At 47.0% G+C, this 25,111-nt stretch overlaps 1 protein-coding gene across 7 annotated transcripts in view; it reads left to right on the top strand.

The window, feature by feature from the left end:
• The window catches only part of LOC136621575 (coagulation factor XIII B chain-like), a 612,738-nt gene extending 588,686 nt beyond the window's left edge, over positions 1–24,052 (top strand). For 2 of the 7 annotated variants that reach the window (XM_066597142.1, XM_066597138.1), the window contains 2 exons: positions 20,683–20,868; positions 23,674–24,052. In XM_066597142.1, the coding sequence (XP_066453239.1) occupies positions 20,683–20,868; positions 23,674–23,690 (203 nt within the window). In that variant the 3' untranslated portion in view covers positions 23,691–24,052. The remainder of the gene's footprint in view (positions 1–20,682; positions 20,869–23,673) is intronic. The other 5 variants (XM_066597143.1, XM_066597137.1, XM_066597145.1 and 2 more) reach the window with 4 other exon arrangements.
• Positions 24,053–25,111: the final 1,059 nt, after the last annotated feature.

Raw genomic sequence — 25,111 nt, forward strand, 5'->3', positions numbered from 1 at the left:
CTCATGCTCCTCCCCCTCCTCCTCCTCTGGCCATACACGCTGAAAGGATGACAGGCAAGCAGCATCTGTCCCCTCAGCAGTGGGCCAAGCTGTCTCTTCCCCCTCCTCCTCATGCTCCTCCCCCTCCTCCTCAACACGCTGAGATATAGACATGAGGTTGCTCTGACTATCCAGCGACATACTGTCTTCCCCCGCCTCCGTTTCTGATTCCAAAGCGTCTGCCTTTATGCTTTGCAGGGAACTTCTCAAGAGGCATAGCAGAGGAATGGTGACGCTAATGATTGCAGCATCCCCGCTCACCATCTGGGTAGACTCCTCAAAGTTTCCAAGGACCTGGAAGATGGCTGCCAACCAGACCCACTCTTCTGTAAATAATTGAGGAGGCTGACTCCCACTGCGCCGCCCATGTTGGAGTTGGTATTCCACTATAGCTCTACGCTGCTCATAGAGTCTGGCCAACATGTGGAGCGTAGAGTTCCACTGTGTGGGCACGTCGCACAGCAGTCGGTGCTCTGGCAGATTAAACCGATGTTGCAGTGTCCGCAGGGTGGCAGCGTGCGTGTGGGATTTGCGGAAATGTGCGCAGAGCTGGCGCACCTTTCCGAGCAGGTATGACAAGTGGGGGTAGCTTTTCAGAAAGCGCTGAACCACCAAATTAAAGACATGGGCCAGGCATGGCACGTGCGTGAGGCTGCCGAGCTGCAGAGCCGCCACCAGGTTACGGCCGTTGTCACACACGACCATGCCCGGTTGGAGGCTCAGCGGCGCAAGCCAGCGGTCGGTCTGCTCTGTCAGACCCTGCAGCAGTTCGTGGGCCGTGTGCCTCTTCTCTCCTAAGCTGAGTAGTTTCAGCACGGCCTGCTGACGCTTGCCCACCGCTGTGCTGCCACGCCGCGTGACACCAACTGCTGGCGACGTGCTGCTGCTGCTGACACATCTTGATTGCGAGACAGAGGTTGCGTAGGAGGAGGGTGGTTTAGTGGAGGAAGCATACACCCCCGCAGATACCACCACCGAGCTGGGGCACGCAATTCTGGGGGTGGGTAGGACGTGAGCGGTCCCAGGCTCTGACTCTGTCCCAGCCTGCACTAAATTCACCCAATGTGCCGTCAGGGAGATATAGTGGCCCTGCACGCCTGTGTCTTGTCCACGTGTCTGTTGTTAAGTGGACCTTGGCAGTAACCGCGTTGGTGAGTGCGCGTACAATGTTGCGGGAGACGTGGTCGTGCAGGCCTGGGACGGCACATCAGGAAAAGTAGTGCCGACTGGGAACCGAGTAGCGCGGGGCCGCCGCCACCATCATGCTTTTGAAAGCCTCCGTTTCCACAAGCCTATACGGCAGCATCTCTAGGCTGATCAATTTTGCAATGTGCACGTTTAACGCTTGAGCGTGCAGGTGCGTGGCGTCTTACTTGCGCTTGTGCTCAAACAGTGGCGCTAGCGACGTCTGGACGCTACGCTGAGAGACATTGCTGGATGGGGCCGAGGACAGTGGAGGTAAGGGTGTGGGTGCAGGCCAGGAGATGGTACTGCCTGTGTCCTCAGAGGGGGGTTGGATCTCAGTGGCAGGTTGGGGCACAGGGGGAGAGGCAGTGGTGCAAACCGGAGGCGGTGAACGGGCATCGTCCCACCTTGTGGGGTGCTTGGCCATCATATGCCTGCGCATGCTGGTGGTGGTGCCTCCCCAGCTGATCTTGGCGCGACAAAGGTTGCACACCACTGTTCGTCGGTCGTCAGGCGTCTCTGTGAAAAACTGCCACACCGTAGAGCACCTTGACCTCTGCAGGGTGGCATGGCGCGAGGGGGCGCTTTGGGAACTAGTTGGTGGATTATTCGGTCTGGCCCTGCCTCTATCCCTGGCCACCGCACTGGCTCGGCCTGTGCCCACACCCTGACTTGGGTCTCCGCGTCCTCACCCGCGTCCACGTCCTATAGGCCTACCCCTACCCCTCAGCATGGTGTATTAGCAGTAGTGCAGAAACAGAACGCTGTAATTAAATGTGCCGCTTATTGGCCTGTGGTTGGAGGCTGACTTCGTTTACGGAACGCCAGGAAATAATTTGGCGCACGCCTGCTGTAACACTTAGCTGCCTCCGTATTTATTTGTAGAACTACTACACCCAGCACACGCAGACCCAGAACACTGAGCACAGTGATAGGCAGGCCAAATAGATTTTTTGCCCAATATTTTTTTGAAAAGGCCAACTGCGTATATTCAATCAATAATATATGTCTTCTGGCCCTGGAGTGTGTGACAGAACTAAACAGTGTCGCACTGTTATTAACTGCAACAGAGCGGTGATTTCTGAGCCAGGAAATAATTTGGCGCACGGCTGCTGTAACACTTAGCTGCCTGCGTATGATTTTGTGGAAGTACTACACCCAGCACACACGGACCCAGAACACTGAGCAGCACAGTGACAGGCAGGCCAAATAGATTTTTTGCCCAATATTTTTTTGAAAAGGACCACTGCGTATATTCAGTCAATAATATGTCTTCTGGCCCTGCCTACACAATTCTGTCCCTGGAGTATTACTGCAGGGCGCAATGCTCTGCACGGCCGATATACCAAAAAAAAAAAAATGTGCAACACTGCAAAAAGCAGCCTCCACAGTACTGCACACGGTTAAATGTGGCCCTAAGAAGGACTGTTGGGGTTCTTGAAGCCTACAATCAATCCTAACACTCTCCCTGCCTAACCACCACTTCTGTCCCTGTAGTATTACTGCAGGGTGCAATGCTCTGCACGGCCGATATACCAAAAAAAAAAAATGTGCAACACTGCAAAAAGCAGCCTCCACAGTACTGCACACGGTTAGATGTGGCCCTAAGAAGGACCGTTGGGGTTCTTGAAGCCTACACTAACTCCTAACACTCTCCCTATAGCAGCTCCGGCACCAACAGCACTGTCCCTCAGCTATGTCACAACGCATCTGAGGCGAGCCGCGGGAGGGGCCGATTTTTATACTCGGGGACACCTGATCTCGCCAGCTACTCACTGCAGGGGGGTGGTATAGGGCTTGAACGTCGCAGGGGGAAGTTGTAATGCCTTCCCTGTCTTTCAATTGGCCAGAAAAGCGCGCTAACGTCTCAGAGATGAAAGTGAAAGTAACCCGAACATCGCGTGGTGCTCTTTACAAGTAACGAGCATCTCGAACACGCTAATACTCGAACGAGTATCAAGCTCGGACGAGTACGTTCGCTCATCTCTAATCAAGATGTTACATAAAAATCAAAAAAATATGTAAAACGTTCATTCACATTTTACATTGGAAAACGCTGACATTTTTCAGGAGTTCCGGTTTTTCTTTTTCTTTTAACACAACATTCCTTATTAAGCATATGTTTTAAGCCTTTTTCACCATTAACTACAAGGCAATATCTCAAAGGCAATGATAGCTTTGTTACTGAAGGAAGCCACAGGTAGGCATACATTTGAAAGACTGTTCATATATGGAATGCTCTTACAGAGCAGTTGTTCCATTTTGCACACAGAGTGTCCAGAACTGTGAGGCCTCCTCTGTACTATCCATATACATAGACTCATTTTATCAAAAGTCAAAAGGTTTTTAAAAATGTACAAATTGTTGCCGCAGTGTATGGTTATTCACAGCAAGCATAGAATGAAATCCAAAGAGACAATTCTAAATGCACTAAATTTATTAGCTTATGTGCAGTTCTCACCATCTACCCTCTTTAATTTCATATGCGCAATAATGAGGCTTTTTGTAAATGCCACTTTGTGTGGTTTCTATCCCATCTGTATATGTATTTTAAAAGTGGCCAACCACTTAAAGGTGCCTACCCACTAGCGATATTTTTTCTTGGGATGTGAGAGCGATGATTATGAAACCAATTATTTTCAATGGCTTCATACTTATTTGCGATTTCTACTCTCAAGCTTCACAGCGCAGAGAAAAAATCTGCGATATCACTCAGTGCTTTCAATGGGGCCGGCGGCAGCAGCACCAGCCCCATTGAAAACACAGGGAGTACATCGTGGACTTCTACCACAGCTGTGACAGCTATGGCAGAGGATTCCTTCATCCCCGCGGGAATCCTCTGTGGCAGAAATCCATGATGCACTGCTGCGTCCCCATTGAAAGCAGTGGGTCGCAGGCAACCCGCGCAGCGCTGATTTTCAGGAAAGGGCTTGAAATATAAGCCCTTCACTGAAAATCATCCCTAGCTGTAAAAAAAAGTAAAACAAAAATAATTATATTCACCTAGAAGAGCTGTCCGGCTCTTCTCTCCAGCACGGCAGTCTTCTTCTGTGTTCTTGAGGCCAAGGATGGAAAAATGACTTGACTATGCTTGAAATATATGTGTTTGCAAAGTGCATGCAGTGCAGAATGCCTGCAAGATCCATGCAGCTAGAATATCCCAGCCTAGCCAGAGACTTGGCTGAAGTTGGAGTGTACCCCTTGTGAATAGGAGAGACTTTGCTCAGTCCTTAGAGGAGCACCTGGAAGAGGCCAAGTGGATGCCTTGTGAATTCTCTGGGCCCATGTACCCAGACCTTTGTGTTAATGCATGGGAAGAACTGAGAGAGCATGAGGAGCCGCAATGCATTGTACCCACTTTCCAAATGTAATTGATGATCGGTAGAGAGCTAGAAAGAGAAAGAGAGTGGCCGGAAACAGAACCCCACAGATAACTAGACTGTGGACTTATCTGTTAACCTGTGAATCCTCCCTGTCACACCACTTTGTGTCTTGTACTGCTTCCCTACTGGCATGTATTGCTGAACTGTACAAAGTTATTTCCAGTAAATGAGCTTCACTAACTGTTACAGGTTTGGCTCTGAAAGTTAAATCCCTGTGTGTGGACTCTGTATTGTTAACAACTGGATTCACCGCAGAGGACAGAACGGTGGAGTCACGAGTGACAAAAGGACTATGGTAAACCACCAATGGGTTAACCTATTTAATAGCCTGCCCTTGGCCCCTTGAACGTGTCTCTGGTTACCCTCCGGGTGGGAGACAGTAGAGCCACCGTGACAAGGCCCAAAAACTACCCCATTGTCTCATAGGCTGGGGCCTGCTCCTCGGACGCTGCAGAGCGGAGCTATCTTGGTATCACGGACAGGATGAGTTCCTCTGCGCCTGTTCCAGAGATACAGAGAAGAAGTGCCTCTGCCATTTTCTTGGACCTGGACAGAAAAGTTGTATTTCCTGCGTCTGTTTTTATATTGACTCCCTGTTGTTTCCAGCCCTTTGAACCTCTGGAGATTTTCCAGAGAGACAAGGCTGAGTTCCTGCAAAGAGATGCAGAGCAAGGAAGAAAAATCAGAACTTAAGTCCCATTCGTATATATCGCCAGGATGTGCTACACCCTGAGACGGGGACATGTGGAATAGATGGATCCTTTTATGTTGCCCAGTTTAAACTGTTTAACTGTAACGGAAGAAATGGACATGGACTTATATTAGAAGTGGAAAGAAAGAACAGAGACAAAAAATTCAGAAGGAAAGTAGAGGAGCAAGAGACACCGATCACAAACTAAAATGTTTTTACACAAATGCATAGAGCATGGGAAACAAACAAGGGGAATTAGAGCTCCTAAATACAGGAAGATAAATATGATGTCATAGGCATCACGGAAACTTGGTGGAATGATACACATTGGAATACAAGGCTTGAAGAATACAACTTATTTATCTGAAACAGACCTAAAAAAGGAGAGGAGGTATTGCGTTGTATGTTAGGAAAACATTAATCTACATAGAAATTCAAGCTTCAGAGCATGGTAGCTCTGTAGAAAATGTTTGGGGAAGAATACAAGGAGAGAACAACAGAAAGGACACTATTGTGGGCATTAACTATAGGCCACCTGGACAAGCAGAAGATACTAACTCTTTCTACATCAGATGGCCAAGCTCTCAAAAAAGCATGAGATAGTTATTATGGGAGATTTTAATTTGATACGCCTGGAATGCTGTCATCCTCTTGCATACATTAGATTTTAACTATCCAGACATTTGTTGGGAATCTCTCTCAGGTAAAAGTAATGGATCCAACAAATTCTTATCCGCTCTTGCTAACAACTTTATCTTCCAAAAGGTAGAAGAGAATACAGGGGGATCTGCTATCTTGGACATAATTCTTACCAACAGGGAGGGAATGGTTGAGGAAGTAAGGGTGGCTGGGACCATATGAGGCAGTTATCTTGCTATCCCTGAATTTTGGATAAAAAGATGAGGAAGACCTGAGAAAACTCAGACCTCAAGGTTGGATTTCAGAAAGGCAGATTTTAATGAACTCAGAAAGAGGCTAAGAAGAATCCAAAGGCAGGATGTTCTTAAGGACAGAAATGTCCAAGAAGGTAGGGGAAATATTGTGAAATAAGATTCTCAAAGCACAAAGCACAATTTAGATTAAATACTAAAGATGAGCGAACGTACTCGTGCGAACTTGATGCTCGCTCAAGTATTAGGGTACTCGAGATGCTAGTTACTCGAGACGAGCACCACGCGGTACTCGAGTCAATTCCATTTCCTTCCCTGCATGTTTTGCGCCATTTTCTGGCCAATAGACATGCAGGGAAGGCATTACAACTTCCTCCTGTGACATTCCAGCCCTATCCCACCACCCTGCAGTGAATGGCTGGTGAGATCAAGTGACTGCCGAGTATTTAAAGCGGTCCCGCCTGTGGCTCGCCTCAGACACACGCTGGCAGAGATCAGAGAGAGTGCTGTTCCTGCTATAGGGAGAGTGTTAGGCTGTTAGCGTCTTCAAGAACCCCAACGGTCCTTCTTAGGGCCACATCTTACCGTGTGCATTACTGTTGTGGCTGCTGGGAGCAGTTTTGCACAATTTTTTTTTTCATCTTGGGCGGTGCAGACTATTGCGTTCTCAGTCTGCAGTCAATTATACAGAGTATAGGGGCAGTACTGGTGAGGCAGGGACAGTGGTAGTGTAGAATCCTGTCAACAAGTACCCCAAAAAAGCTCCTTCTTAGGGCTACCTGTGACCGTGTGCATTACTGTTGTGGTTGCTGGGAGTTGTAGTAGCTCACTATTAGCCAGCTAGGCCTTTTTGCAGCCGCTGTGATCCTGCAAGTGCAGGCCAAAAATTGCCTAATTTTTACATCGTTCTGTGCGTCCCGTCAACTTCACACACAGCATGCGGAGACAGCCCCTGATAGAGGGAAAGACATATACACACTATTTTTTAGAAAAAGCTCCTTCTTAGGGCTACCTGTGACCGTGTGCATTTTACTGCGTGGCCACTGGGAGTTGTAGTGGCTCACTATTACCCAGCTAGGCCTTTTGGCAGCCTAGCGTATAATTTTTTGCGAACTGCAGTGTGCGTTACATAACCGCTGTCATCCTCAATCTGCATGCCAATAATTGCCTAATTTTTTACACTGCTCTGTGTCTGCTCTATTCATAATACACCATGCTGAGGGGTAGGGGTAGGGCTCAAGGACGTTGACGTGGACACGGGTGAGGACGCGGAGGTCCAAGTGAGGGTGTGGGCACAGGCCGAGTTCCTGGTCTAGGTGAATCTCAGATGGCTGCTGCAGGATTAGGAGAGAGGCAAGTTTCCGGGGTCCCCAGCTTCATATCACAATTTATGGGTCCAAGTGGTAGACATTTATTACAAACAGAGCAGTGTGAGCAGGTCTTGTCGTGGATAGCATAAAATGCATCCAGCAATGTATCCACCACCCAGTCTTCTACGCCATCCACTGCTGCAACTCTGAATCCTCTCGCTGCTGCTCCTCCTTCCTCCCAGCCTCCTCACTCCATTAAAATGACACATTCTGATGAGCAGACAGACTCTTAGGAACTGTTCTTGGGCCCCTGCCTTGATTGGGAAAAAATGGTTCCTCTCTCACCTGAGGAGTTTGTCGTGACCGATGCTCAACCTTTGGAAAGTTCCCGGGGTCCGAGTGATGAGCCTGCGGACTTCCGGCAACTGTCTCAAGAGCTTTCAGTGGGAGAGGAGGTCGATGATGATGAGACACAGTTGTCTATCTGTGAGGTAGTAGTAAGGGCAGTAAGTCCGAAGGAGGAGCGCACAGAGGATTCGGAGGAAGAGCCGCTGGACTATCAGGTGACTGACCCCACCTGGTTCGCTAAGCCAACTGAGCAGGACAGGTTGGAAGAGGCAGTGGGGTGGCCAGGGGTAGAAGCAGGGCCAGAACGAAGACTCCCCCAACTGTTTCCCAAAGCACCCCCTCGCGCCAAGCCACCCTGCAGAGGCCTAGGTCTTTAAAGGTGTGGATGTTTTTCAGTGAGAGCGCGGACGACCGACGAACAGTGCTGTGCAACCTGTGTCGCGCCAAGATCAGCCGGGGAGCCACCAGTACCAGCCTCACCACCACCAGCATGTGCAGGCATATGATGGCCAAGCACCCCACAAGGTGGGACGAAGGCCGTTCACTGCCTCCGTGTCACACCACTGCCTCTCCCCCTGTTCCCCAACCTGCCACTCAGATCTAACCCCCCTCTCAGGACACAGGCACGAGCGCCTCCCGGCCTGCACCCACACCCTCACCTCTGCTGTCCTCGGCCCCATCCAGCAATGTGTCTCAGCGCAGCATCCAGCTGTCGCTAGCACAAGCGTTGGAGCGCAAGCGTAAATATGTCTCCACACACCCACATGCTCAAGCATTAAACGTGCACATTGCCTAATTGATCAGCCTGGAGATGCTGCCGTACAGGCTTGTGGAAACGGAGGCTTTCAAAAACATGATGGCGGCGGCGGTCCCACGCTACCCGGTCCCCAGTTGCCACTATTTTTCCCGGTGTGCCGTCCCAACCCTACACCAGCACGTCTCCCGCAACATCAATCGTGCCCTCACCAACGCGGTTACTGGGAAGCTCCTCTTAACCAAGGACACGTGGACAAGTACTGGAGGGCAGGGCCACTATATCTCCCTGACGGCACATTGGGTGAATTTGGTGGAGGCTGGGACCGAGTCAAAACCTGGGACCGCACACGTCCTACCCACACCCAGAGTTGCGGGTCCTTCCTCGGTTCTGGTATCTGCGGCGGTTTATGCCACCTCCTCTAAACCCTCCCACTCCTCCTCCTACGCAAGCTCTACCTCTCAATTAAGAAATGTGAGCAGCACATTGCCAGCAGTTGGTGTGGCATGGCGCGGCAGCACAGCGGTGGGCAAGCATCAGCAGGCCGTGCTGAAACTACTCAGCCTAGGTTACAAGAGGCACACGGCCCCCGAGCTGTTGCAGGATCTGACTGAGCAGACCGACCTCGGGTTTTCGCCGCTGAGCCTGCAACCAGGCATGGTCGTGTGTGAGAACGGCTGTAACCTGGTGGCGGCTCTGCAGCTCGGCAGCCTCACGCACGTGCCATGCCTGGCCCACGTCTTCAATCTGGTGGTTCAGCGGTTTCTGAAAAACTACCCGCACTTGTCACACCTGCTCAGCAAGGTGCGCCGCGTCTGCGCACATTTACGCAAATCCACCACGGACGCTGCCACCCTGAGGACCCTGGAACATCGGTTTAATCTGCCAGAACACCGGCCGCTGTGTGACGTGCCCACATGGTGGAATTCAGGCTGTATGAGCAGCGTAGAGCAATAGTGGAATACCAACTCCAACATGGGCGGCGTAGTGGGAGTCAGCATCCCCAATTCTTTACCGAGGGGTGGGCCTGGATGGCAGACATCTGCCAGGTCCTCGGAAACTTTGAGGAGTCTACCCAGATGGTGAGCAGCGAGGAGGAGGGGGGAAGAGACAGCTGGGCCCACTGCAGAGGGTACCCATGCTGCTTGCCTCCCATCTGTTCAGCGTGTATGGCCTGCGGACGAGGAGGAAGAGGAGGAGGAGGAAGATCCGGAAAGTGATCTTCCTAGTGAGGACAGCGATGTGTTGCGTACTGGTACCCTGGCATACATGGCTGCTTCATGTTAGGCTGCCTTTCTCGTGACCCTCGCATTAGACGCATTCTGGCCACTATGGATTACTGGGTGTACACCCTTCTTGAGCCCCGGTATAAGGAGAACCTTTCCATTCTCATTCCCGAAAAGGAAAGGGGTTCGAGAGTGGCGCAGTTCCGAGGGCCAAGTAGCAGGGGAGGCAAGGAGATCAGGTAGCATGTTCAATGCAGGCAGGGGAACACTCTCCAAGGCCTTTGCCAGCTTTATGGCTCCCCAGCAAGACTGCGTCACCACTCCCCAGTCAAGGCTGAGTTGGAGGAAGCACTGTAAAAAGATGGTGAGGGCGTACGTAGCCAATCGTACCACCGTCCTCCGTGATGCCTCTGCTCCATACAACTATTGGGTGTCAAAGCTGGACACGTGCACGAACTTGCGCTGTATGCCCTGGAGGTGCTGGCTTGCCCTGCCGCTAGCGTCTTGTCAGAGAGGGTGTTTAGTGCAGCTGGGGGAATCATCACGGACAAGCGTATCCGCCTGTCAACTGCCAGTGCCGACATGCTTACACTTATAAAGATAAACAAAGCCTGGTTTTCCCCAGACTTCTCTTCTCCACCGGCGGAGAGCAGCGGAACCTAAACATTTTTTTCGCTGCAACCGCAGATCAAAGCACTGTTCTCTATCACCGGTAAAATGGGGCATTTAGCTTTGTCAATCTGTCTCTGACATTAGTCCTCCTCCTGCTACTCCTCCTCCAGAAACAACATGTCATAGTGCTGAACGGCCAATTTTTCTGCGGCCCAAAAGGCTCATCTACATCTACCAATGTTTTTACAATTTTTCCAAGTTTCAAAAGTATTGAGACGGTAACATGAACCAATTTTTCCAACAGGGCTGCCTCCAGGCTCTGTTACAAATTAAGCAACAGTGAGCTGTATCTTTAAAAAAAATGTTTATGGGTTTCACCTGCCCTCTCGGTTGATACATTTTTCAGAGGTACACTTGTACTCTTGGTACACTAATTTTTGGGGCCCACGCCTACACTCTTATCCAACTAATTTTTCCGGCCTTCGCCTACGCTCATGGTATCCCAATGTTTCAGAGGTTGGCCTATACTATTACTACAGAAATTTTACTGGGGTCTGCCGATACTGCTGCTACATAAATGTTAAAGGGTTCTGCCTATACTTCTGCTACAAGAATGTTACTGGAGTCTGCCTATACTTCTGCCACGTAAATGTTACAGGGGGTCTGCTTATACTGCTGCTACAGAAATGTTACTGGGGTATGCCTATACTGCTGCTACATAAATGTTACTGGGGTCTGCCTATACTGTTACTACAGAAATATTACTTGGCTCTGTCTATACTGTTATTACTGAAATGTTACAAATACTGGGCTCTGCCTGTACTGCTGCTACTGAAATGTTACAGGGGTCTTCATATACTGCTGCTACACAAATGTTACAGAGGTCTGCCAATACTGCTGCTACATAAATGTTACAGGGGTCTGCCTATACTTCTGCTAATGAAATGTTACTGGAGTCTGTCTATACTGTTACTACAGAAATGTTAATGGGGTCAGCTTATACCTTTGTTGCTGGAATATTACAGGGGTCTGTGTATACTATGGGTGCACTAAGTCTTCCCATCGCAGTGTTCTACCTATCTGGCCCCCAAAAAAACCCAGACTGACTAGGGCATGGATTGTGGGCCAAGGCCAACATGTATTTCCTCTCACGTAACCTCAGCTATCCAGGGCACTGCAATGGGATTTCTTTATGTACCGTCTGTGTGTTCCTGCTAGCCACCCATGCTGTGGGTGCACACAGACTTGCCATAGCAGAGTTGTATCTGCCTGGCACTTTAAAAAAAAACACAAATGTCTAGGGCATGGAGTGTGGGCCGCGGCCAACATGTATTTCCTCTCACGTAACCTCAGCTATCCAGGGCACTGCAATGGGATTTCTTTATGTACCGTCTGTGTGTTCCTGCTAGCCACCCATGCTGTGGGTGCACACAGACTTGCCATAGCAGAGTTGTACCTGTCTGTCCTGAAAACACTGACAGACTTGGGTAGGGTCCAGAGTGCAGATGGTTTACCCCTTGCGTTGTCGATGAGGTATCCGACACCCAAACAGAAAGAGTAGTTTGAGGACATATGGAGTCCCCATTGCTATGTCACTCACAGCACCTTGGGCCACATAAGGTGTTCGCTGGTACAGAGGCAGACCCAGGGCCCGCTCACATACTTCCCACACCGAGTATTGCTGCATTGTGAAGATGTGTAGAAGTGCTGGGCTGGCAGCTGAGTCCCCTTTATGCCCATGTTTGCAGCTCCTGACGGAGGTGGCAAAGTATTGGAATGAAAATGGAATGTCAATCTATTATTGATTCTCAACAGCATTGTGGGCTATCACCCCCCCCCCCCCTTTCAAAGAAGGTCGCTGCCTGGCCCTGCCAATCCTTTGCAGTGTGTGCCTCCGGTTACTCCTCATTGCAGACGCACGTGGAAATAGACATGAGGGTGGTGTAGCTATGAAGCGAGCGTGTGGCATGAGGGCAGCTGAAGGCTGCGCAGGGAAACTTTTGTGTGTGCTGTGCACACAGGGTCGTGCGGGGGGTTGGACACCATGTAACCCAGGCAGTGATTGTCCCTGGTTGCAGGTAGTGTGGTGCTTAGGTAAGGTGTGCCTTGCTAATGAGGGTTTGTCCGAAATAAAAATTGTTGGGGGGGGGGGGGCTCACTCTTGCCTCTATTGTGGCTTAATAGTGAGACCTGGGAACCTGAAATGCAGTCCTGCATGTTGCCCCTCGCCTGCCCTATCCATTTCTGTGTCGTTTCCATCACTTTCGTAAGTTTTGCAAATTTGCACAAATGAAAACCTTAGCGAGCATCGGCGATATACAAAAATACTCGAGTCGTCCATTGACTTCAATGGGGTTCGTTGCTCGAAACGAACTCTCGAGCATCGCGGAAAGCTCGACTCGAGCAACGAGCACTCGAGCATTTTGGTGCTCGCTCATCTCTATTAAATACCTTTTATCCTTTGTAATAGTCCGTCAGGGGCCGGGGCGGCAAGTACACACTGGCCAAACAGGTAAATCAAACTTGCTTCAGTTTATTTTCTTGAGCTGAACTCCAAACAAAGTCAAACAGAAAAAGTCCTTTCAAACTGAGAGGTGCACCACGCAGGGTGCTCAAGTCCATGCAACAGCAGGTGAAATGCTGCCCCATGCAGGGAGCTCAGAGGGTTTCTTTCCTCAGGCTGTCAGCCCTGACTTCCTGGAGCTGCAGAAATGTTACTGGGGTCCGCCTCTACTTTTACTACAGAAATGTTACAGGGGTCTGCCTATACCTTTGCTACAGAAATGTTACTGGGGTCTGCCTATACTTCTGCTTCAGAAATGTTACAGGGGTCTGCCTATACTTTTACTACAGAAATATTACTGGAGTCTGCCTATACCTTTGCTACAGAAATGTTACTGGGGTCTGCCTATACTTCTGCTACAGAAATGTTACAGGAGTCTGCCTATACCTTTGCTACAGGAATGTTACAGGGGTCTGCCTCTACTTTTACAACAGAAATGTTACTGGGGTCTATCTATACTTCTACTACAGAAATGTTACAGGGGTCTGTCTATACCTTTGCTACAGAAATGTTACTGGGGTCTGCCTATACTTTTACTACAGAAATGTTACTGGGGTCCGCCTCTACTTTTACTACAGAAATGTTACAGGGGTCTGCCTATACCTTTGCTACAGAAATGTTACTGGGGTCTGCCTATACTGCTACAGAAATGTTACAGGGGTCTGCCTATACCTTTGCTACAGGAATGTTACAGGGGTCTGCCCCTACTTTTACAACAGAAATGTTACTGGGGTCTGCCTATATCTTTGCTACAGAAATGTTACTGGGGTCTACCTATACTTCTGCTACAGAAATGTTACAGGTGTCTGCCTATACTTTTACTACAGAAATGTTACTGGAGTCCGCCTCTACTTTCACTACAGAAATATTACATGGGTCTGCCTATACCTTTGCTACAGAAATGTTACTGGGGTCTGCCTATACTTCTGCTACAGAAATGTTACTTGGGTCTGCCTATACTTCTGCTACAGGAATGTTACAGGAATGTTTACCTATACTGTGGGTACACAAAAACTTCCCATCTCGGTGTTTTACCTTTCTGGCACAAATACACTGACTGACTTGGGTAGGGTGCAGAGTGCAGATGGCTTTCCCCTTGCGGTGATGATTGAGCTATCTGACACCTACACAGAATGAATTGTGTGGGGACACATGGATTTCGCATTGCTATGTAACTCAGGGCACCTTGGGTCACACAAGGTGGAGGCTGGGACCGAGCCTGACCCAGGGCCTGCTCATATACTTCCCACACAGACTATAGCAGGTCCTGGTCATGGTTTCTTGGCCTTGTAATGCCACCTCCTCCTCCTGCTTGGGGTAAGGGGATCAGCACTTGGCAACATGTATTTTCTCTCGTGTTATCTGCGCGTTATCTACTGTATTCATGAGACGTTCACAGCTGTACTAATATCTGAGTCCGCTCTATGCCTACGATTGCTGAGGCTGTGGGCAGAGGCCTATGTCCTAGGGGAAATGCAACTGCGCCAGGTTGGCCCATAGAACTTGTTCCTGGTTAATCCAGTCTTTGAAGCGATGAAAGCAACCGCAACTAATTAAATGAGACATTCACTGCTGTCCTAGCATCGGAGTCTGCTTTATGACCACAATTGCTGAGGGTGTGGGCAGAGGCCTATGTCCTGGGGGAAATGCAACTGTGTCAGGTTGGGCCTGTGGAACTTGTTCCTGGTTAATCCAGTCTTTGGAGCGATGAAAGCAACCGCAACTAATTAAATGAGACGTTCACTGCTGTACTAGCACCGAAGTCCGCTTTATGCCCACAATTGCTGAGGGTGTGTGCAGAGGCCTATGTCCTCGGGAAAATGCAACTGTGTCAGGTTGGGCCTGTGGAACTTGTTCCTGGTTAATCCAGTCTTTGGAGCGATGAAAGCAACCGCAACTAATTAAATGAGACGTTCACTGCTGTCCTAGCATCGGAGTCCGCTTTATGCCCACGATTGCTGAGGGTGTGGGCAGAGGCATATGTCCTGGGGGAAATGCAACTGCACGAGGTTGGGCCCGTGGAACTTGTTCCTGGTTAATCCAGTCTTTGGAGCGATGAAAGCAACCGCAACTAATTAAATGAGACGTTCACTGCTATCCTTGCATCGAAGTCCGCTTTATGCCCACGACTGCTGAGGGTGTGGGCAGAGGCCTATGTCCTGGGGGAAATACAACTGCGCCCGGTTGAGCCTGTGGAACTTGTTCCTGGTTAATCCAGTCTTTGGAGCGGTGAAAGCAAGCGCAACTAATTACATGAGACGTTCACTGCTGTACTAGCATTGGAGTCTGCTTTATGCCCACGATTGCTGAGGGTGTGGGCAGAGGCCTATGTCCTGAGGAAAATGCAACTGTGTCAGGTTGGGCTTGTGGAACTTGTTCCTGGTTAATCCAGTCTTTGGAGCAATGAAAGCAACCGCAACTAATTAAATGAGATGTTCACTGCTGTACTAGCATCGGAGTCCGCTTTATGCCCACGACTGCTGAGGGTGTGGGCAGAGGCCTATGTCCTGAGGGAAATACAACTGCGCCAGGTTGAGCCCGTGGAACTTGTTCCTGGTTAATCCAGTCTTTGGAGCAGTGAAAGCAAGCACAACTAATTAAATGAGACGTTCCTAGCTGTACTAGCATCGGAGTCTGCTTTATGCCCACGATTGCTGAGGGTGTGTGCAGAGGCCGAGGGCCTTGGCGGAGTGAAAGTCTGCCATGTTTGGGCACTATAATTGTTTCATGTTTAATACTTTCCTTGGTTTCCTTTGGCTCTCCTATGCTGTGAGTGCACAAAGACTTCCCATAGTGGTGCTTTACCTTTCTGACATAAATGCACTGACTGACTAGGGCAGAAAAGTAGGCTGAGGCCCTTAGCAGGGTGACACTCTGCCATGTTTGGGCACTCTGATTTCCTCATGTGTAATACCATGCTTGAGTTCCTTGGGCTCGCCTGTGCTGTGAGTCCACAAAGGCTTCCCATTGTGTTGCTTTACCTGTCTGGCACAAACACACTGACTGACTAGGGTAGAAATGTGGGCCGAGGTCCTTGGCGGGGTGAAACTCTGCCATGTTTGGGCGCTATGATTTCTTCTTGTGTAATACCATCTTTGTGCACCGACAGCATAGGCAAGCCCAAGGAACTCAAAAACTTTCCATTGGGGTGTTGAGCTATCTAACACCTACACAAAATGAATTGTGTGGGGACACATGAATTTCCCATTGCTATGTAACTCACGGCACCATGGGTCACACAAGATGGAGGCTGAGACTGAGCCTGACCCTGGGCCCGCTCACATGCTTCCCACACAGAGTATTGCTGCATTGTGGAGATTTGTAGAAGTGCTGGCACTGAGTCCCCTTTATGCCCACGTTTGCTTCTCCTGACAATTTTGTGACGGAGGTGTCACGAGATTGGAATGATGATTGTACGTCAATTTATCATCAATTCTCAACAGCAATGAGGGCCCACACTTTCAAAGAGGGTCACTGCCTGGCCCTGCCAACCCTCTGCAGTGTGTGCCTCCGGTTCCTCCTCATCGCAGACACACTTATAAATAGACATGAGGGTCGTGTAGCTATGAAGCGAGCGTGTGGCATGAGGGCAGCTGAAGGCTGCGCAGGGAAACTTTTGTTTGCCGTGTGGATGCAGGGTCATGCGGGGGGTTGGACACCATGTAACCCAGGAGAAGAGGCAGCGGTGTCACCCGCAGGCAGTGATTGTCCCTGGTTGCAGGTAGTGTGGTGCTTAGGTAAGGTGTGCCTTGCTAATGAGGGTTTGTCTGAAGTAAAAATTCTTACATGGGTGACGCCAGACTCTTGGCCCCATTGTGGCTTAATAGTGGGACCTGGGAGCCTCAGATGCAGCCATGCATGCTGCCCCTGCCCTTCCCTATCCGTTTCTGTGGTGTTTCTATGACTTTCGGATGTTTTCTGGTGTTTGAGAAGTCATCAGCTATGCGGATCATCGATCCCATACAAAAATGCTCGAGTCACCCATTGACTTTAATGGGGTTCGTTACTCGAAACGAGCTCTCGAGTATTGTGAAAAGTTCGACTCGAGCAACGAGCACCCGAGCATTTTGGTGCTCGCTCATCTCTACCAGGGAGCAAACCTAGCTGTGGGCCTGATATTACTGCTGCTTCGACTTGTAGTTCCTGAGGGTAGTGGCACTGCCCTTTTTTTTCTGCAACAACCAACTCGCTGCCTTAGCAGGTTGCTGCCCGATAACATACGCCTTTTCTTTTCCCCCAGACAGCTGCTATCATGACTCGCTTTGCCTCTCCATGTTAGATCAAATACTTCATTCTCTTCCTTTTCGTCATTCTTTTCCTTCTGAGTGGACTCTTTCACAGTAAGCACTGAGATCTGACAACTCCTTTTCTGCATCCGCTTAAGTACACATTGCCTATGGAAGGCTGACCATGCATACTGACTCACCCTCCTTTTCCTCTTTAGAGGAAAAAAAATGGTTGGACATCAGTGCTTCCAATGTATTTCTCTTCTTCTTCTGGTTGTTTGGACTACCTAGTTGACATCCATGACATAAGCTCTGCGGAATATGTTGGCGCTATACAAATAAAGATTATTATTTATTATTACACTGAACAATCAAACAACTCTTGAGACTGATCTATGTGAACTGCTTTGGAAGGTGCAGGAGATTTGGCATGAGGGAAAGCAGAGAAGATGCACATGCCTGACTGGTGCAGACTGACTGCTGTGTGCCTGCAACTGGGACGAGGTGGTAGTACTTGAGTTATGCTATGCCATCCACTCTGTGACCCGTTCTGCATGCTGCAGATGTAATGCATGGGCAGAACTACTTGCAAGGAATGGCAGCGGCCCTGCCATGCCTCCTGCAGAATGTATAGCTGTTGCTTCAGTGGGCGCCGCTTGAAGTGCCAATTTGACATCTTCTGGCCCCTGCTCCACTGCCACAAACACATCCTCTCCCCTTTGCTTTCCTCGTGTTTTCCTTTTTGTTTTTTTTTACCTTGTCTTTTTTTTTGTTTGTGTAGTTTTATGTAACTTTTCAGCTAGCTTTTTAGTTTGCTGAAAACCACTGCTAGCTGTGCCTGCAAATAATTTTTAGTGGCCAGACTGGTGACACTGAACGACATCTGAGGCTGCCGCACACACTGTGTGTATTTGATGTTTCCCTGTTTCGATTTCTTTTTGTTTTGTTTTATGCTAACAAAAGAAACACTGGTAACTAAATAAACTGCAATCCCTGGGCAACATAATATGTGAGAACAGAAGGTCATACTGTATAGCTTGTATATTTGACAATTGTCCCTGTTTGATATCTGGGTCCACAAGCACTCAACTGCAATGTTCCCCAGGCTAAAGTGAAGTTTGTCTGTTTGCTTTGCTGCCATATATGGTGACAGCAGCAGAAGTATGCCTTCTTTAACTGTACAGACTATGTTTTATATAGACATATAAACATGATGCAGCTTCTCTATCCAGTGCTCAGCTGTAAAATGGCCACAAGTTACACTGTGCCTATGTTATATATGGCTAAGTCATGTGATGCATGCATCCAGTAAAACTGCTCCCCATATACAAGATGGAGGACTCATTTGATGACATCATGAAGATGCCCTGTCTTCCGATTGGTTACATTCTGACTTCTGCAGCAAGCATTTTGGTAAATTAGGTTTTCACATGATTTTCACCAAAAATTGGGTCAGCTCAGCACGATCAACACTAATCTTCATGCAATTATGCAAATCAAATATGTAGAAGCTGTCTACTTTTAGAAAATATATGGGTATGCGGTATAATATGATTATTTTTATACTGTATAAGTCTTTTTCCCAGAATAAAAACGAAAGAATAACAATTTCCAGTATATTGTACTTAAAAAACACCTGTCTTGGGAACAAAAGTGGCATTGGATGCATAGCTCTGCAACTGTGACCACACTGACTCTATCCACATATTTTTTAAATTTTAATTGTTCATTCTGTCCTCCCTTCGATCAGACAGGCTCTTCTTAGGTCCACCAGTTTGTTCTTTCATTATGTCAAGTAGGTTATCCTGACTGCTCAATGCCAATAGGTGATGTTGAACTTGATTGACATAATTAGATATAACTAGAATACCTATTTAACCTATTAATTACTCTGTATTTCCTTGCCCTCTTCCTCCATTTCTTATACCTCCTGTTGTTCCTTTTTTACATTTTGTGCTTGATGTACTAGCATATAAATTAAAGGTTATGGCACCTACTTGGTCATGTGATATGAACTATGAATGGTGTCACATACTGAGGACAACACAAAGCAGCAGGGAATATAGGAGGCTAAAGGTGCGCATATATCTTCAATAATGTTTTTTCTTTATTCCACCATACATGAAGCATGTGTTCTTACAACATACATTGTTGACAAACATGTCAGCTCCTACTGCTTTGTTTTACTATAGGGCCATATACTACATTGGATAGCTTCAGGCATCAGCTATCTCATCAGACTTACCCATACACATTGGGCAAGCATGCATGTATTCTGAAATGGGGAGAGGAGGATAAGAGGCTGCTAGACACCCCTAGTGACATCGTATCTGCTGTCAGAACAAAAGAATGGGCATTGAAAGTCAATATGCTATCCTTCATCACCTGTTGAGGAAGAGTAGAGAGGCACCCATATACATTAGATGGTCAGCCAGTGTTACTAAAATCATTGTTGCGTTTGACATGAATCTAATGGATATAGGGAACTCTAGAGTGGTGGAATAGAAAATATTTAGTACAGTAAATATATTGAAAATGTATTACAACATTTTACACCCATAAAGTTATTCTTATTCCCAGAAAACACCTCTAACTCTATGATTATCGAAAAAACGAAAGGAGGAGGTTTAATCCCTCCTATAAATATCAATTATGAAATATTTAAAGGGGTTGTCCCGCGGCAGCAAGTGGGTCTATACACTTCTGTATGGCCATAATAATGCACTTTGTAATGTACATTGTGCATTAATTATGAGCCATACAGAAGTTATAAAAAGTTTTATACTTACCTGCTCCGTTGCTGGCGTCCTCGTCTCCATGGTGCCGACTAATTTTCGCCCTCCGATGGCCAAATTAGCCGCGCTTGCGCAGTCCGGGTCTTCTGCAGTCTTCTATGGAGCCTTTCGTGCAGGATGCCGGCTCCGTGTAGCTCCGCCCCGTCACGTGCCGATTCCAGCCAATCAGGAGGCTGGAATCGGCAATGGACCGCACAGAAGAGCTGCGGTCCACGGAGACAGAGGATCCCGGCGGCCATCTTCAGCGGTAAGTATTGAAGTCACCGGAGCGCGGGGATTAAGGTAAGCGCTCCGGTAAGCTTTCTTTACCTCCCTGCATCGGGGTTGTCTCGCACCGACCGGGGGGGGGGGGGTTGAAAACCCCTTTAAGCTTCCTTTGGATTGAAGAAAAGATCCAATCATCATACCCTTCTCAGAAAAAGCACACTATGCAGAGAAAGCTAGAGATTTGGAGTTTTGTAACAAAAAAATAATTACCAACACTTGTTACAATATAATCTATAACACATCTGCATATAGTGTGATGTGCCATCCATATACTGAAAATATAAAAGCTTCATATAAAATGTAGATTGATTTTAGGTAAGGTGTCACTGCAATACTGATATTACAAAATGATTATTACAATGATTCTTATTTAAACATCATTTTATCTCATAGATATTTGCCGCATAACTCAGGAAGGTCTGGATCAAAACAACTTAGATTTGCATGAAGTGCACGATAATGAAGTACTCTACATGGAATGTGAAAAAATCTACTTTAAATGTAAGAACGGGTTTTACCATTGGGGTCAACCAACTGGAACATGTGCCGAGCTAGCAGTGAGTTATCCGAAATGTTCAGGTAAGGAAAATATTTTCCATCTTCTGTATTTAAATATCAGATCTCATACTGCCAAGACTAATTATGTGCACAAAATCTGAACTACTAAAATTTTTCGAACACCAAATAAGTAGTAGAATTTTATGACTTTTGAGAATTGACCTCATTTTAGTCCCTCTGTGGCAGTTTTCCAGGTGGAATTTCTGCACCCCTGAATGCTCAGTTTTGTAAACCTAAAGGCTGTCCACTTGTAAGTACTAATACCAGCAGTAAGAGATGTGAAATCAGACAGAGGTTCATTGGGCATTCCAGAAGAAATTACCTTTAGGGAATTGTAAACATCTCTCTCCGAGAAGAAGTAATGCTGATTGTTTGAAGTTTATCTATTAAAGCCTCTCTCAGAAAAGAAATTGTTTTATTGTTTTACTGTTTAACCTGCCTCCTGGAGTCCTTTCCCACCACCTTTAACATCTGCACTGAGGTACGACACTGACTTTAGGGGAAAGGGCAGTTTTCTTTTACGTTAAGGTTTTCCATTTTTATTATTATTTTGTCTGGTATGAGTCTAGGTCCGCATATGGACTGGCATCACGAACCTGACAACCTTACCACCATATTCTGCCCAACTTAATGGGTAACAACAAACGCCAAACTAGAACACAATTCCTACTGTCGTACTTTCCTGTAAACGCAGTTCATGAGAGGGGGTATAGTGGAGTCACCACCACTGCCTTTGCTGAGCTGACACCCGGACTCCTCAGTGGTACTGCCGCCCTGTGGGGTTGCCATACATGGACTATACCACCCAGACAAATTAACAGAAAAGGGCCAATTAATACATAATTTTTATTAACCCCCTGGGGTCATAGTAATTTTTCATTTCATGAGAGCTTTTTCTTGCGGGCCAAGTAGCATTTTTCAATAGCACTGTCAAAAGCACCAAATGCTGTTTTGTGCCATTTGGGATCATGTTTTTGCAGCATACATGGTGAAGCAATAATTACATTATTTAACCCTTTCCAATCCAATTTGTATCCTGCTTTTAGAGGGGGGGAAGGGTAGGAGAAACGTCCAAGGTGTACTTTCCAGTTAACTGTATACTTATGTAATTTAAACCCTGAGAGACTGCATTGAAACTTACATTGGGCTAATAATATAGCAACATCCTTTCATCATTCCATTTTCCAACAATTACCATAATGAATGAGGCCGCTACCAGTCTCTGCAGAGTTAAATCACTATAGCTGTGTAATACATCTAGTTTATACAAATCAATAGACATTTTACGTCAATTAATCATCCTTTTCTACTACAGTGAAGGGGCAAATACTTTTTCCCATCACTGTAAATTACAGAGACCCACATGCGTTTTATATTACTTTCTCCCCTTCTAAGTGTTTTCTTATTGTTTTTAACCATAATTTAACATACTAGCAATAAAGCCAATTGTGCAAAAAACACATCAGGCTCTAGAAACATATTGTTGTTTATTAATTCATTAACTTTAAAATCTGCTGCAGATTTTGGTATTTGGATCAAAATCTGCATGCACCATGGGGATTCTAATACAGATTTACACAAAAATCAGCACTAAAATCCATATGTAAAATATTCAAATTTTTCTGCCGATCTATGCAAAAAGTCGAATGGGTGTTTAACCCCTTACTTCTCCAGGACGTACATTTACGTCCTGGAGCGTCGGGGTATGTATGCAGGGTGACCCCTCTGCATACAGTGCGGGCGTTAAAGGGGTTGTCCCGCGAAACAAAGTGGGTCTATACACTTCTGTATGGCCATATTAATGCACTTTGTAATGTACATTGTGCATTAATTATGAGCCATACAGAAGTTATCAAAACTTATTCACTTACCTGTTCCGTTGCTGGCGTCCTCGTCTCCATGGTGCCCGTCTAATTTTCAGCGTCTAATGGCCAAATTAGACGCGCTTGCGCAGTCCGGGTCTTCTCCTTTTCTCAATGGGGCTCCGTGTAGCTCCGTGTAGCTCCGCCCCGTCACGTGCCGATTCCAGCCAATCAGGAGGCTGGAATCGGCAATGGACCGCACAGAAGCCCTGCGGTCCATCGAGGTAGAAGATCCTGGCGGCCATCTTCAGCAGGTAAGTAAGAAGTCACCGGAGCGCGGGGATTCAGGTAAGCGCTGTGCGGTGTTCTTTTTTAACCCCTGCATCGGGGTTGTCTCGTGCCGAACGGGGGGGGGGGGTTGAAAAAAAAAAAACCCGTTTCGGCGCGGGACAACCCCTTTAACTGTTTACTACAGCTGATACCCGCGGGCAATAGCCGCGATCGGCCGGTCGGCTGATCGCGGCTATTAACCCTTTAAATGCCGCGGTCAATTCTGACAGCAGCAATTAAAGTCCCCGAACGCTGTTCGGGGGTCCCGTACGCCCCGCCTTGCGGTGAGATCGAGGGAGCCGTGCAGGTGTCATGGCTGCCGGGGGCCTTCTGAAAGGCCCCAGGGCTGCCTTGAGAGACTGCCTATCAAGCCATCCCCGTCGCGTGGCTTGATAGGCTGCCTGTCAGAATGCAGTATGACGTAAACAAAAAACAAGCCCTCATACAGCGACGTCGATGGATAAATAAAGGAGTTATGATTTTTTTAAGGGGGGGGGAGGAAAAAACGAAAATGGGAAAAAAAGGGTCCGCGTCATTAAGGGGTTAAGAAGTGAGTCATCACCAATACACCTTGTGTTTTGTATATATTACTATTTCGTTATTTACTGTCAGTTATTTTTTAGGCTACAGCTTTTATTGTTTCACTTTAATGTTAAGTACAGTAAAGTAATTCTGTTGTATTTTCTTCTTGCAGCATCATCTTCAGTGTGATTACAGTAATCGCAGAATGTAACACTGCAGCCTGCAAAAAGCATGAAGAAAACGCCAGCAATGACAATTATAGACAGATATCATGTTTATTGCTAAATGTATTCACAGAACTATAAAAATAATCATTTATAGTGTGCTGATTTTGTATCTTCATTTTGTCTCCAGGTAAGAAATAAAACAAACAAAAAAATGGCACATATATTTAGGTATTTTTATGGTGATGTACTTTATCTGCAGTTTGTTTGATACAAAGCAAACAGTAATATTAACCCCTTTATAGTCAATTTAATGGTTGTATTAACACCTAATAATTTTGTCTAACTAATGCCTGAATGACTCTGTCTAATAAAACATTGGTTTTCTAATAGAAAATGAACCTGAGTGTTGTGGATTTCTTTGTTGTTGAGGTTCTCCACAATCATCAAGAACTGGTTACAACAGTGTGCAGGAGCACATTCCTGATTGCAATCTTTTTTTTTTCTATGGACAGCAAAAGACTCCTTCATGATATTCTTCCATAAATCATTCGCATAGAGGCCTTGTGTGGCGCAGAGTGTTATGGCAGCAATATGCTCTCCTAAGCTCTCGCTCACGACCTGAAGGTTGCCAGTTTAATCCCTGCATAGTTCAGGTAGCAAACTGAAGTTTGACTCCGACTTCCATCCTTCCAAGGTCGGTAAAATGAGTACCCAGCTTGCTGGGGGGGGTAATAAATAAATTACCTGAAAGCGCTGCAGAATAAGTTGGCACTATACAAATAAGATTTATTTAACATTAGTCCTGGGATATCTGAGGATGTAAACTTTTTTTAATATGTATAAATACAAAAATGTTTAGAATAATATGCTTCATTTAAATTTAAACAATATTTTTCATGGGACAACCCCTTTAACGGGACTTGCATTCCTAAGGGAAATAGCAGCAGTCCTAAATTTTTCTATTTGCAGATAATTTGTCTAACTGGGGATTAATATACGAAACTCTTCTTCGAGACCATACCACTTTGGGGCATGTTTCCAGTCAGATCTCTGATTTCTATGGTCTTAATACTAACCCTCAGACACAGCCTCAATGGGTATGGTTGTCTCATAAGGCATATATCCACAGACAACTTATTCGCTTGTCTTCTCAAAAGAAAAGTCTTAAGCCTTTCTAGCTTTGGAAAGAAGGTTGAAGTCGGTTTTTAAGCTATACACCCCTCATAGTGCCACCACCACCAACCCAAATAGGATTTATAATACTTTTGGTAAATACTAAGCATCATTATATAAAGAACATAAGGGGGGGGTGGAGACTATGGGGCGTAATTTTATGGAGTCCCTCCCACTGCCCACCATTTCTTAAGCCCGAAGGGAAGCGCTGAATGTAGGTCTCACATCGAAGGAGATCGCCGAGGCCATAGATAATTTGAAATTAGGGAA

This window comes from Eleutherodactylus coqui, chromosome 3 (assembly GCF_035609145.1).
Source record: "Eleutherodactylus coqui strain aEleCoq1 chromosome 3, aEleCoq1.hap1, whole genome shotgun sequence".
Taxonomy (NCBI): Eukaryota; Metazoa; Chordata; class Amphibia; order Anura; family Eleutherodactylidae; genus Eleutherodactylus; species Eleutherodactylus coqui.